The sequence below is a fragment of the Triturus cristatus genome, chromosome 7 (genome assembly GCF_964204655.1).
Source record: "Triturus cristatus chromosome 7, aTriCri1.1, whole genome shotgun sequence".
Classification (NCBI taxonomy): domain Eukaryota; kingdom Metazoa; phylum Chordata; class Amphibia; order Caudata; family Salamandridae; genus Triturus; species Triturus cristatus.
In genome coordinates, this window is record NC_140590.1 from 1,770,783,655 (window position 1) to 1,770,796,251 (window position 12,597).

At 40.3% G+C, this 12,597-nt stretch overlaps 1 protein-coding gene across 1 annotated transcript; it reads left to right on the top strand.

Annotated features, from left to right (window-relative positions):
* Positions 1 to 7,988: 7,988 nt before the first annotated feature.
* LOC146813040 (olfactory receptor 5V1-like) lies at positions 7,989 to 8,915 on the top strand. The gene has a single exon (XM_085614677.1). The coding sequence runs from the start codon at positions 7,989 to 7,991 to the stop codon at positions 8,913 to 8,915; it is 927 nt and encodes a 308-aa protein (XP_085470803.1).
* The last annotated feature ends 3,682 nt before the right edge of the window (positions 8,916 to 12,597 follow it).

Genomic DNA, 12,597 nt, shown 5'->3' on the forward strand with positions numbered 1-12,597 from the left:
ACAATCTGGGATCCATATCTTTGTCACAGTGCATATGCAACGTTACACTCCCCAGCACATATTTTATAATACAACTTTAGAGACTAGTTAGGTTACACAACACTGCCCTGTGCATATTACACTCCAAGGCGCATATCGCATAGCACGCGCTAGTGCCTGTGCTATCTCGTGCTCTCCAATGAATCTGTCATTGCGCACAATGTATTGCATATTTATTTCACGCCCCGGTTCATCTTATATCACACTTTTTGGTGCATAGTTTATACCATATACTATATCTAGTTTTCATTTTTTCAATTGTGCTCTCAGGACTATGTTCTATATAACACTGCGTCCACCTACCTTTTTCACGGGCATTACATTTTGCGATGGGGGGTGGAGGGTCAGGGGGTGTTTCTGCCAAGTGAGTCACAGTCACAAACGTCCTCTTCTTCCTGAATAAAAGTGAGATTATGCTGCATACTTGTTCATATTTTAAGTAGTTCGCACACACACACATTTTAAAAACAATAAAGTTCCTAATACCCACCTTCTCTGAACAGTTAGCTTGCTGCCCCATCCACCTCCTCCCTATCCTCTGTTGTCTGAATCCATGGACTAGCCATGCATGGTCTGATGTGCTGCCAGTGCCCTCCATTTAGCATGATGTACCAGTCCACTCCTCCTGCCCTCTATTGCCCAATTCTATGGCCCATCATTGACCTCCTGCTTAGCCTCTGTGCTTAGCTTGCTGCCCATATTCTCCTTCCCCCTGCTCCATCCGTTTTGCCCACCATGTTCCAAGGACCTGCCACTCCTATCTACTCTGAGTGTTCTGTTGAGCTGCCACTCCCCTCCCACCTGCCTAGCATTGTCGGTTGACTGTAACCTGTCCCTGCCACCTCCACCCTGCCTGTCCACATGCCATGCCCCTAACCCCTTCCTCCTGTCCTCCATGGTCCATTTTACTGCCACACCCTTCTGCCCTCCCTGGTCTGTTGTGCTGCAACTGCTCCTCCTGCCTGCCCCGCATGGTCTGTTGTGAGGCCCCTTCCCCTGAACTCTCTTGTCTGTGCCCAGGTCCTTTGTTCATGCCCCTGCACCCTCCTTCTTGCCCATCATAGCGATTGTGCTGCCACTAACCCTCCCGCTTGCCATGCATGGTCTTCTGTGCTGCCATTGCCCCTCCCACCTTCCCTGTGTGGTCAGCTAGCTGCCCCTGAACCCCTCCCACCTTCCCTCCATGGTCTGTGTGTATGCCATCATAGTCTCACTGTTGCTCTCCATGGTGTGTCTTGTTTCTAGTGCCCATCCTGCCTGACCTCCATGGTCATCTTGCTGCCCCTGCCCTGCCCCCAGCCCTCTGTTTCCATGTGCAGACCCCTATTCCCTCCCTCCTGGCTTGTCTGTTCCATTGTAATGCCCCTGATCCGCCCCTCCTGCCCTTTATAGTCTGTTATGCTGCAGCTTTCTCTCCTGTCTGTCCATTATGGTCAGCTAGCTACCATTGCCTCTTTCCCCTCTGTTCTCTGTTGTCCATGTGCATGGTCCTGTCCCCTCCCTATTGCTTTCTATGGATTATTGTGCTGCACTCCCATCCCGCATGCCCTGTGTGGTGTATTGTGCTGCTGCAAACCCTGATGTCTGCCCTGTAGGGTCAGTTTGGTGCACCTCTCCATGTCCCTCCTGTCCTCTATTAGCAGAGTCCATGTCCCTACCCAAATTCCTCCTGCCTACCATGATCCAATGTACCATACTTGCGAACATTTTGAACTTGGTAAGAGGGAGATTTTGAAAAAAACTGGGGTATTGATTTTCCCTTTTGAGTTACATTGAAAAAGAGGAGATTGTAGACAGGAGACAGATCAAATAAAGCTCATTTGAGCTTACAAACATTGGACGTTTCCTGGCTGAAACGGGTCTGTCGGCATGTATGGTTGTACTACCACTGCCTCTTCCTTCTGCCCACAATGGTCTATTATATTGCCACAGCCTCTCTTGCCAGTCCTGTATTGTTGGTTTGTTGCTCCTGCCCCCCTTTCCACAGCCCTCCATAGTCTGTTGTGCTGCCACTGCCATTCCTGCCTGCCCAGTGTGGTCAAATTGTTGCCTTTGCACTCTCCTACCTGCCTTTAATTTTCAGAGTCCGTGCCCCTGGCCTCTGCCTCTCAACAGTATCCCAATGAACAACTAGATTGCTAACATTCTATATTTATTACAAAAGTGTGGAACGCCTGATGTCATCTTGATGTAATCAAAACTGTAATACCTAGAGCATTTCCTTTAGAAATTACATATATGAGAGGGTCTTATTTGCATCAAAATTATGGTTAGTGCTCTAAAAAACTAAAATGAGGACATATTTTCTGAGTTTTCGAATAGCGACAAAGAACTTTTAAATTATTTGTAATCGTTATGTTTTTTTATCCAGTTGACCACTTGATTAAATGTTGCACTTAGGGGAGAGGATATGGTGTTACTTCCAGAGCTGCAGACTTGGCAACTGGGGAACCAGGTTGGAGTTTCTGCTTCAGCTCAACATTCTGTGATTCTGGTCAAATCACTTAATCTCCCCATGTCTACAACCAAAATGAATTTGAACTTGTGTGATGTAACCAATGCTCATGTAAAGCACTCCAATACCCAACTAGTCTGCACTATATAAAACTGCAAATACACAAAAAATAAGTGTTTTGCACACTTCTGTCATTGGGCTACATGTGGGCTACATCTGGGTGATATTTGTGCTGCATTTGGGCTCTTTTGTCTCTGGTGGCCATTTGGGAGATGTATTTGTTATGAAGTTTCCTAATTTCCTCATTTACTGCAGACTCCTCAGTAGGAAATGCTTTCAGTTTTTTACTTTGATTCCATCAAGAAGGTATTCAGATATGTCACACATTTGCCATAAATTCTGAATGTTAGCACTCTAGTTGCTCATTAGATCACTGTAGTAAAGCTACTGCTCACCACGGAAGTCTGCTGCTGGTATTAAAAGTGCATGTTTCAGTCTGCATATCAGAATTTTTTAATGAAATAGAAGAGGATTTGAGAAATCACTCAAAATGTGCCCTAATTTTTCTTTCTTCAGCACTAATCATAATTTCTATGGCAAAATGAACCCCCTCATTGTGTTCCTTTTTGAATTAAATGTTTTAAGTGTTACCAGTTTATTCCAATCAAGATGGCTTCAGGTGTGCCATACTTTTGTCATAAGTAATACAGTAAGAGCTCTAGCTGTTCTTAAGAACACTCTGGGACATTCTGTCATTGGGCAATACTTGGGCTACATCTGGGTGATATTTCGGCTACATTTGGGTTCTTTCGTCTCTGGTGGCCATCTTGGGAGATTTATTTATTATGAAGTTTCCTAATTTCCTCATTTACTGCTGTCTCCTCAGTAGGAAATACTTTCAGTTTTTTACTTTGGTTTTCATCAAGAAGGCATTCAGATGTGTCACACATTTGCCATAAATTCCGAATGTTAGCACTCTAGTTGCTCATTAGATCACTGTAGTAAAGCTACTGCTCACCAGGGAAGTCTGCTGCTGGTATTCAAAGTGCATGTTTCAGTCTGCATGTCAGAATTTTTTTATGAAATAGAAGAGGATTTGAGAAGTCAAAATGTGCCCTAATTTTTCTTTCTGCAGCACTAATCATAATTTCTATGGCAAAATGAACCCCCTCATGTTGTTCCTTTGTAAATTAAATGTTTTATGTGTTACCACTTTATTCCAATCAAGATGGCTTCAGGTGTGCCATACTTTTGCCATAAGTAAGACTGTTAGCGCTCCAGTTGTTCGTTAGAACACTCTGGGACATTCTGTCATTGGGCTATACTTGGGCTACATCTGGGTGAATTTTTGGCTTCAGTTGGGCTCTTTTGTCTCTGGTGGCCATTTTGGGAGACTTATTTGTTATGAAGTTTCCTAATTTCCTCATTTACTACAGTCTCCTCAGTAGGAAATACTTTCAGTTTTTTACTTGGATTCCATCAAGAAGGCATTTAGATGTGTCACACATTTGCCATAAAGTCAGAATGTTAGCACTCTAGTTGCTTATTAGATCACTCTAGTAAAGCTACTGCTCACCAGGGAAGTCTGCTGCTGGTATTGAAAGTGCATGTTTCAGTCTGCATGTCAAATTTTTTTAATGAAATAGATGAGGATTTGAGAAGTCACTCAAAATGTGCCCTAATTTTTCTTTCTGCAGCACTAATCATACTTTCTATGGCAAAAGGAACTCCCTCATTGTGTTCCTTTTTAAATTAAATGTTTTAAGAGTTACCACTGTATTCCAATCAAGATGGCTTCAGGTGTGCAATACGTTTGTCATAAGTAGGACTGTTAGCGCTCTAGTTGTTCTTTAGAACACTCTGGGAAGCTGAAGTAGAACACAAAGGGATCAACTGACAGTCTCTGCCCTTGTTGGATGTACATGTTTTACTGAGAATGTCAGACTTCATTCTCACATGACTGAGAAAGATAATCTGAATTTACAGAAAATATGCTCTCAGTTTAGCCTTTAGATCACCTTCCAAACCTCTGTGGGAAAAGCATGAGAAAATAGTTTATCTCAAACATGATTCATGATATCACAGCAGAAGGCTTTTTCACATGGTAAAATCACACCACAATTCCTAAAATGAGTATGGTACCATCAACAAATGATTTATAATGTAACTAAAGTCTTAAAACCTTCTATTAACTACAATGCTTTTTAATGAGGTGCTATCATGTATATTGGTCCCAAGATGGCTGCCAACACTTCTTGGATGAAGTACTCACAGCCAATCAGATCTCACGATGAGATGTGTGGTTAGGCTCCGCCCAGATATATCTATTTTTTTTAGCTCTAATTTTCTCAGGAACTACTGAATGGATTTACACCATTTAAGCAAAAGGCACGAGTCTGAACTGAGGACTACCTCTTTGCCAAATTTGGTGTAATTCCGTTCAGCAGTTTGAGCTGTAGCTGCATCAACAGGTCCTATGGGAAAATGCATGGGGAAAACGCGTTTTGGGACCCCCTTTTTTCTCGCCCCCCGCTTGACGAATCACCTTGAAATTTTCAGGATAGGAGCGGACCAAAAGTTTGGAAAATTTCGCGAAGATTCGTCAATCGGCGCCAACGTTATTCCAAATAGAATGTTGCGGATTTCCTATGGAAAATAGGTCCTAACTATAACTACCTACTGGCGACTGTATATATATCTTCACAACAACTCAGCAGTGTCCCCCACCAGAGTATCCACAGAACAGAGGAATTCCACAGCACGGCAAGGTAGTTTAATTCGTGTTTATTTCATTTTCTTCAAACACCAGATGCAAAACAGCAGGGACGGTCGACGCGTTTCGGCGAATGCCTTCAACTGGACCATAGAGTCCCATAGTCTAGGAAGTCTTTTAAAGTGGTAGAGTGCAAAAAAAGAAGAAATTATTTAAAAAAGGGATTACCTTGTTTGTTTCAATAGACTAGAATGCTAACCCCACATTCAACTTGTGTTGGTCTGGCATGAAATAAGTGCCATTTATCTTTTTTTGATTTTACTTTTTTGTTAAATATGAATATACAAACAATGTTGGCGGTATTTTTAGTAAAGTACTCATCCTTATATCGGCATGAGAAGAATTTGGAAAACTTACACACATAGACATAAAACGTAATGAACTCGAGAATTATTCAAGACATACTCATGTTTGTATATACATTCAGACAGGAGAAGACTACTGGGTTGAGGCTGTAACTAGATTGTAGATCGATCTTTGGACTGAATCGATATTTAAAGAAATACAGTTAACACTTGATACCATGGCTTCAAGTAGTACTATCCCAAGCAGATAAGTTCCCAAAGGTGTCGGAAAGAAAGTGACCTGTGCAATGTGCAAATTGCATATTAACAAGACAATGTGCTATGATCTCATAAGGCATGTTTTTCGTAAAACCTAAAGATTAAAGTAATAAGCGCTAAGTTCAAGTAATATTGTGCAAATTAGCAGGTTCAAACTGGCAAGTGCAAATTGCAATAACTGTCGCATGGTGCAAAGATATTGTGCAAAATAGCAATTGCGGCCTCATAAGATATGTTTATCTTTTGTGTAAGATGTATTCTTAAATCCTATGGAAAATAGGTCCTAACTATAACTACCTACTGGCGACTGCCAGTAGGTTTTATATATATATATATATATATATATATATATATATATATATATATATATATATATATATATATATATATATATATATATATATATATATGTATATATATACACATGATAATATCTAGATATAAAAAACATATTGGAATGAGCACATTTCATTGTTCAACTTTTATTTTAAATTGTCTCCCTCTCTAAAACTGTTGTCTCCATTTCTACTTCTTCTTTTCTTTTTTTGAAACTTCAATGTAAAACATTTATTCTGTTTCTTCCTAAATGTTGTGCTCTTTATGTTGATCTTCCTAAATATGTCACTACTCAATTTCAAATTGTTAAAACATCCTGTTTTCATCTTTTATTCTTGCTACGTCATCATGCACACTTCTCGCTGTACCTTGCTCAACCTTGCTGTCTGCCTGTACTTCTTCTATTTAGATGGCCCTTCATTTGCTTGTTTTTAATTGTGTTCTCTTACTTGCTTAATCTTGCTTATGTTCTTTGGTTACACTGCCCATTCTGCTCTTTTTGCTTTTTATTTAGTTTATGCCCTTCAGGCCTCCATGTTTTTCCATCTAATTCCAAAACTGTGGAATACTTTTGTTTTCACCTTAGGAGGACATCAGCCCTATCTAGTTTTAAAACACTGTTGACAATCCATCTCCCTACATTTTCTAACTAGACTAATTTCTAGCGATGGGGAGTTGTTTTCTTGTCTTGTTTCATCCTGCGTTTCTCAGTTATGTGCAAACCTTTGTTTAGAAGTGCTTTACTAAATAACCACAAAATAAAAGTACAGTGAATTTTCACTGTGGTTGGACACAGATCTTTCACCTAAGCATGAGCCAATATGAACCACTCATCAAATTTAATATTTATTGTTAAAGGAGCACTCAAATGCTCCTATTTAATGTGTGATAAAGTAAAGCATTTGGGAGATTGCATGGAAAACAACTCAGACAAGCAAATTTGAATGAATTTGAGTGCCAATTCACCAGTGAAAAAACAATTTGTAAAACTGCACACAATGTTGTGTGTTGAAGCAAAATGTGAAAGACATTTCAATCGAGCAGTGGCTGAAGGGGCTAAACTACTACTAAGCTACTGGATGAAAACAAGATCGGACCTGAAGCTGTTCATAACATAAAGTCTTTGAAGTGCCAGATCTACAAGTTACTCAGGAACAGATAATGCTTATTTGAAAGTTGTTTGCCCGTATGGTTATACATCGAGTCACAGCTATTATCTAGTTTGCAACAATTTAAAACTTTTTTTTATCAGTGGGTGCCTGGGTTAATTGTGTCTTTTTGATAATGTTTGAACATATACATTCTGTCACATATATAAGTAACCAACATATGTTATGTTATGTTACGACTATTTATTGTGCGCACAGATACTCCAGCCAAGGAGCGTCCTGGCGCAGAGACAAGGTAGCACGTAAACACAACCACAGGCTAAAAACAAAAACTAAAAAACAGCTAAAACAAGAAGGTTTTTATAGCCCTCCGAAAGGTCAGAAGGTCCTCCAGCAATCACCAATAGACATCAGGCATCCATTTATATATATAGACATCATGCATCCTAACCATTGTCCCTGGAAAATGCAAAAAGAATAAATACCAATAACAAGCTACATTTAGATCTACAATTAGAAATAGCTTACGGCTATATTTTGTTTTACCAGTTCAATAAATTTCTTCTGATTGTAAACATACGAACTGTGACTGCCAAACATGTGCATCCATTCTCCCACCCAAAACATTAAGTTTTGCATATTGACTTTTGTTTTTATCTTTGATTGCAGGTATTCTTGATATCTTAAAACCAGAAAACTGCACTCCAGGACAAATGGAAGGAGAGAATCGAACTTTAGCAGCTGAGTTCACCCTTGTGGGTTTTTTTGATTTTCCACATCTTCTAGTTCCACTTTTTTTGGCCTTTTTTCTGATTTACTTCTTAGTACTGATGTGGAACCTTCTTATCATGGTGATTGTATATTCCAACACACAATTGCACACACCAATGTATTTTTTCCTAACAAACCTAGCGTTTCTGGACATCACATACACGACAATCATTTTCCCAAACATGCTTGCTCACTTCTTTCTGGAGGCAACACACATTTCTATAAATACATGCTTGCTGCAGATGTTTTTTTTCATGTTCCTATTGTCTACGGAAATGTTCCTTCTAACAGTTATGGCTTATGATCGATATGTGGCCATTTGCAATCCTTTACGGTATGTGACCACCATGAATGACATTGTTTGCTTGAAAATGGCTGCAGCAAGTTGGATATTTGGTTTAATAGATCCAATTCCACACATTGTTCTAATATCGAGACTCTCATTCTGTGGGTCTCACAGAATCAACCACTTCTTCTGTGATGTGGCAGCTGTAATGAAACTTTCATGTAGCAGCACTCGTGATGTTGAGGCAGCAAGCTACATCATGGGTACTCTAGTTGCAGTTGCACCTTTTGTTTTAATTATCACATCTTACATCAACATCATCTCAACAATCCTGAAAATCCGGTCTAAAGAAGGGAGACGCAAGGCCTTTTCCACCTGTACGTCACACATCACTGTTGTTATATTATTTTATGGAGTTATCTGTTCTACATACATGAGACCAGCATCAACATTTTCGGTGAAAGACAACAAACTATTATCTCTGTCATATGTTGCTGTAACTCCACTATGTAATCCCATTATATACAGCCTGAAAAATACAGAGTTTAAAAACACCCTGAGGAAGACAAAGAATACAACATAGCATTACAAAAACAACAACACAGAATTATTCTTTTTTATCTTCAGGGCATGTATGGCAGGTATACATTTTATGTATTGCCAAAGTTTTTTTCCAGAATTTCATATCTTGTATCCTTGATATTTCTGGTCCCATGTGCCTGGTTTCATGTTCTTGTGAAGCAAACTCCTCATGTTCGTTGTGCCAGAATTCCATTTTAAGTGAGATAAGACCATGGAAGAGTTCACTTTACTACTCACTTTTGAATCTATTTCCAGTACTGATTTTTTAAAATTAATATCAATGTTTAATTTATTTCAGATGAGTGTAATGTTCATGTTAACACGTTCTATATTCTTTTCAGTACATGTTATTTTAATGTCAGCATGCCATATTTGTCTCAGCACATATAAAATCAATGTCCACACTTTCTTAATTTCAAAGGATTATTATGTATCTCATTGCTCATCTGATGCTTTCCCGTCACGTCCATTTCAACATATGCCATATTCATTTGATTATATTTTGTTTTCATCTCAACATGGCCAATCTATCCAGATGACATATACTTGAGTTGGTCGAGACCACCAGCCACAAGCATTAGGCTCTACCAACAACCCTATGACTAAAAAAACAGAGGAACCACATATATGCTACTTATGATAAGCAGTACTAAAGCTCCGTGAAACCATGGTATGAAGGTACTGGAACAACAACAGAGTTGTAAGACCATATAGTTATATTAAGGAAATGGCTATTTATATGGCAGCCAGCCAAATAGTTCTTAACCTCTGCTGCTACGCAGCAACATCGCACATAATCTCCAGCAGCAGGCTAAATATCTCAAACTACATTTTTTATCCAGCTACAGTCTAAGTAGTAGGACTCATGTACTACTTGACTGGCAGCTGGATAAATAGTATGAGAGAGCTCTTTATTTAGCTTGACATGAAGAACAAAGGGACCCCAGTCAATGGTAGTGTCATGGCCATCTTGTAATGGGTATGCAGCATGTGTAAAGCATGTGAAAGTAAGCACATATACAAAATGTACAAACGTATGTTCGAGGGTAAGTCCATTCATTAAGCTGCGCTGTTTGCAGATGAAAAAAATGTATGCTCATATAACATTAATGTAAGAAATGTACGAATGAAACCTCTGTTTTAGGAGCTTCAGGATATGGCACATAGATATTTTGTGCTGCAGTCTAGGAGTATTGTGCTGTCTGCAGAGAATAATGAGTATAGTTTTAAAGCCTATTGTAGAAGTCATTCTTCACTTAGGGAAATTCATTGGATTTTTAATGTCCATGATCTTATCTTCTTTTTTGATTATTTTTTAGGGCTAATCTTATTTTGTGCTGTTTATGGAAGGCCTTATGGAAGGCCTTGTTCTAATTGTGAGATTTTTTGAAAAGCCCCATTTGGTTGCTTAGCATTTTCGACCTGACAACAGAATAGCAGTCGGCAGGCAAAAGCATACAGGAGTACAGAGAGATAGGTGTTTCTGGGCCACAGAAGTAGGAACACGTTCATTTGGCAGATGTTAATTGAGGATACAATGCTCCTGGATACTTGCCGGATGTACATCGAGTGGGACAAAGTAATGGGGCTTCTGTTGAACAGGGGAAGTTAAATTAGGAGAGAGGTAAGCAATTCACCTGGGTAATTCACAGTAGCAGTGTCTGTTAAATCAAATGCCAGCTAAATATTAAAACTTATAATATTCACCCACCAGTTTTAAGCATAGGTGTTTATTGGTCCCATGTCCCAGGGAAACTCTGGAAAAAAGAGTGATTAAGCTATGACCATCTCTAAACAGGCTGCAACAAACCCTGTCATGATTGGTATCAAACATGTTGGAATCATACCCCCACACCATAACCAGTGTGGTAGGTATGATTCTATGCACAGTACATCTCCTTTGGGAGGCCCTCAGTGCTCCCTGTACCAGTCTCCCAGAATCAGACATCAAGCTAGGGCTGCTGCTAACCTGAGACACGATTGTGCCTGGACAATAGGACAATAGGAAGGCAGGACAATAGGTATCCTGTCACAGAGAGGTGTGACCACCTCCCAGACAGGGTTTAGTGTAATGGAACAGGGTGAGGGGTGCTTGCCAGCACCACATAGACTGCTTGAGGGGCACACTTGGTGCCCATCTTGCATTCTCCGGCTGAAACCAGTTTGGGAAGCCATTGGCTCCCGTTCTGGTGCAAAACTGGACAAAGGACATGGGAGTATCCTCCCCACTGTCCAGCCCCTCCCCTGGGAGGGACCCCTGAATCATCCCGACCCTTTTCTTAGGGTACTTAAGGGCATGCCTGAGTGTGCGTCTCTAGATTCGTTGTAGGATTTGATTCAGATCTAACTCTACCTCCTCTACAACCTCCTTGACATCCTGACCGAGTTATTCTGACAGGGTCGGACTGACGGCATTGAACTTCGCTTTGGGAACCGAGACTGCAACCGGGAAGATTCTGTCTTCGACACTGCCGGAACCGAGTCTCTATGTATCACGTCGGCTGGCCGTTGCAAAGATTGGGCAACTCTTGTCTCCAGTGATCTCCAGGCCCTGTCTATAGTCTTCTTTGATTCCAGTAGGCTCTCCTGCTTGCTTGGGCCTACCCTGACTCTTCCAGCTTCTTTACCAGCAGCATCTACTTCGTACCTATGAACCCAGCTTCCCTAGGGCAGGTAACCTGGTCTTTAGGGTATCTACGGGTGGGGTGACTCTCGAACCATCCATCTTCCATGAGATGTCTTCCAAGTCCTGTGGGAAGGGCCCTTTTTATTAAGAACTACAACCGCAACGTCCCATTGACTTACCTTGAGCACACGGTTGCGTATTTATTTAGTACACAGCCTCCATGGGGTTCCTGGGCCCTTACCTTGGGTGGTCCCTTGGTCCTCCAGCACTTTTAAGTCGCTTTGAGTTCTATGCTAACGTGATGTGGCTTAAGATTATATATTTTTGCTACCAAGAAGGTCCTTGCTTAACTGAATAACTAAAAACAAATGCCCCTGAGCTCATCCATTATTGCCGTTCAGTGACCTCAGCTAAACTTTTCAGTTGGGTTCACAATGTTACTAGTTGGGATATCTCCAACTCACACCCCCATAACGTTTTTGACTAAGCTACAACCCTGTATGAAGGAGCCCCGACTTCAAACTGTGTTTAACAACACTGCCCTCTCCTTAAATGCCTCAACTTTAGCAGACCAAGATAAACTGAAAATTGAGAATGTAAATCCTAAAAAATGAGTAACAAAAACCTGTTTCAGATTTAGTCACAAAGCAGTGTCTTTGCTTCTACATTTGAAAGACAAATTTGTGCCCGCCAATTCACAGAATCTTGAACTTAGCGGAATGGTGCAAAAAGAGTAATATTAAAGTGCTTGAGTTTAATCATGTATTTCCATTTGGTAAGGTAGGTCAAATCAATTTTGAGTCTTGCCTAACAGGAAAAGTTTAAATAAAGTAGCCATTATCCTTCTTAAAATGGAATAAGGCAAATGGTTAATCTGAATTTCATGATACAAGCCTCTCTCTCGCTTGCAGAAATGCATTACTGGGTTCCTAGTGTATACTTAGGTTATCCTCTTTCAAATTTGCACCATTTTCTTCTTCCAGATACACCTAGCACTGTAACTTCATTACGTTGTCAAAGAAGCATTTATTTTACCCATTCACACGATCCTAATCAA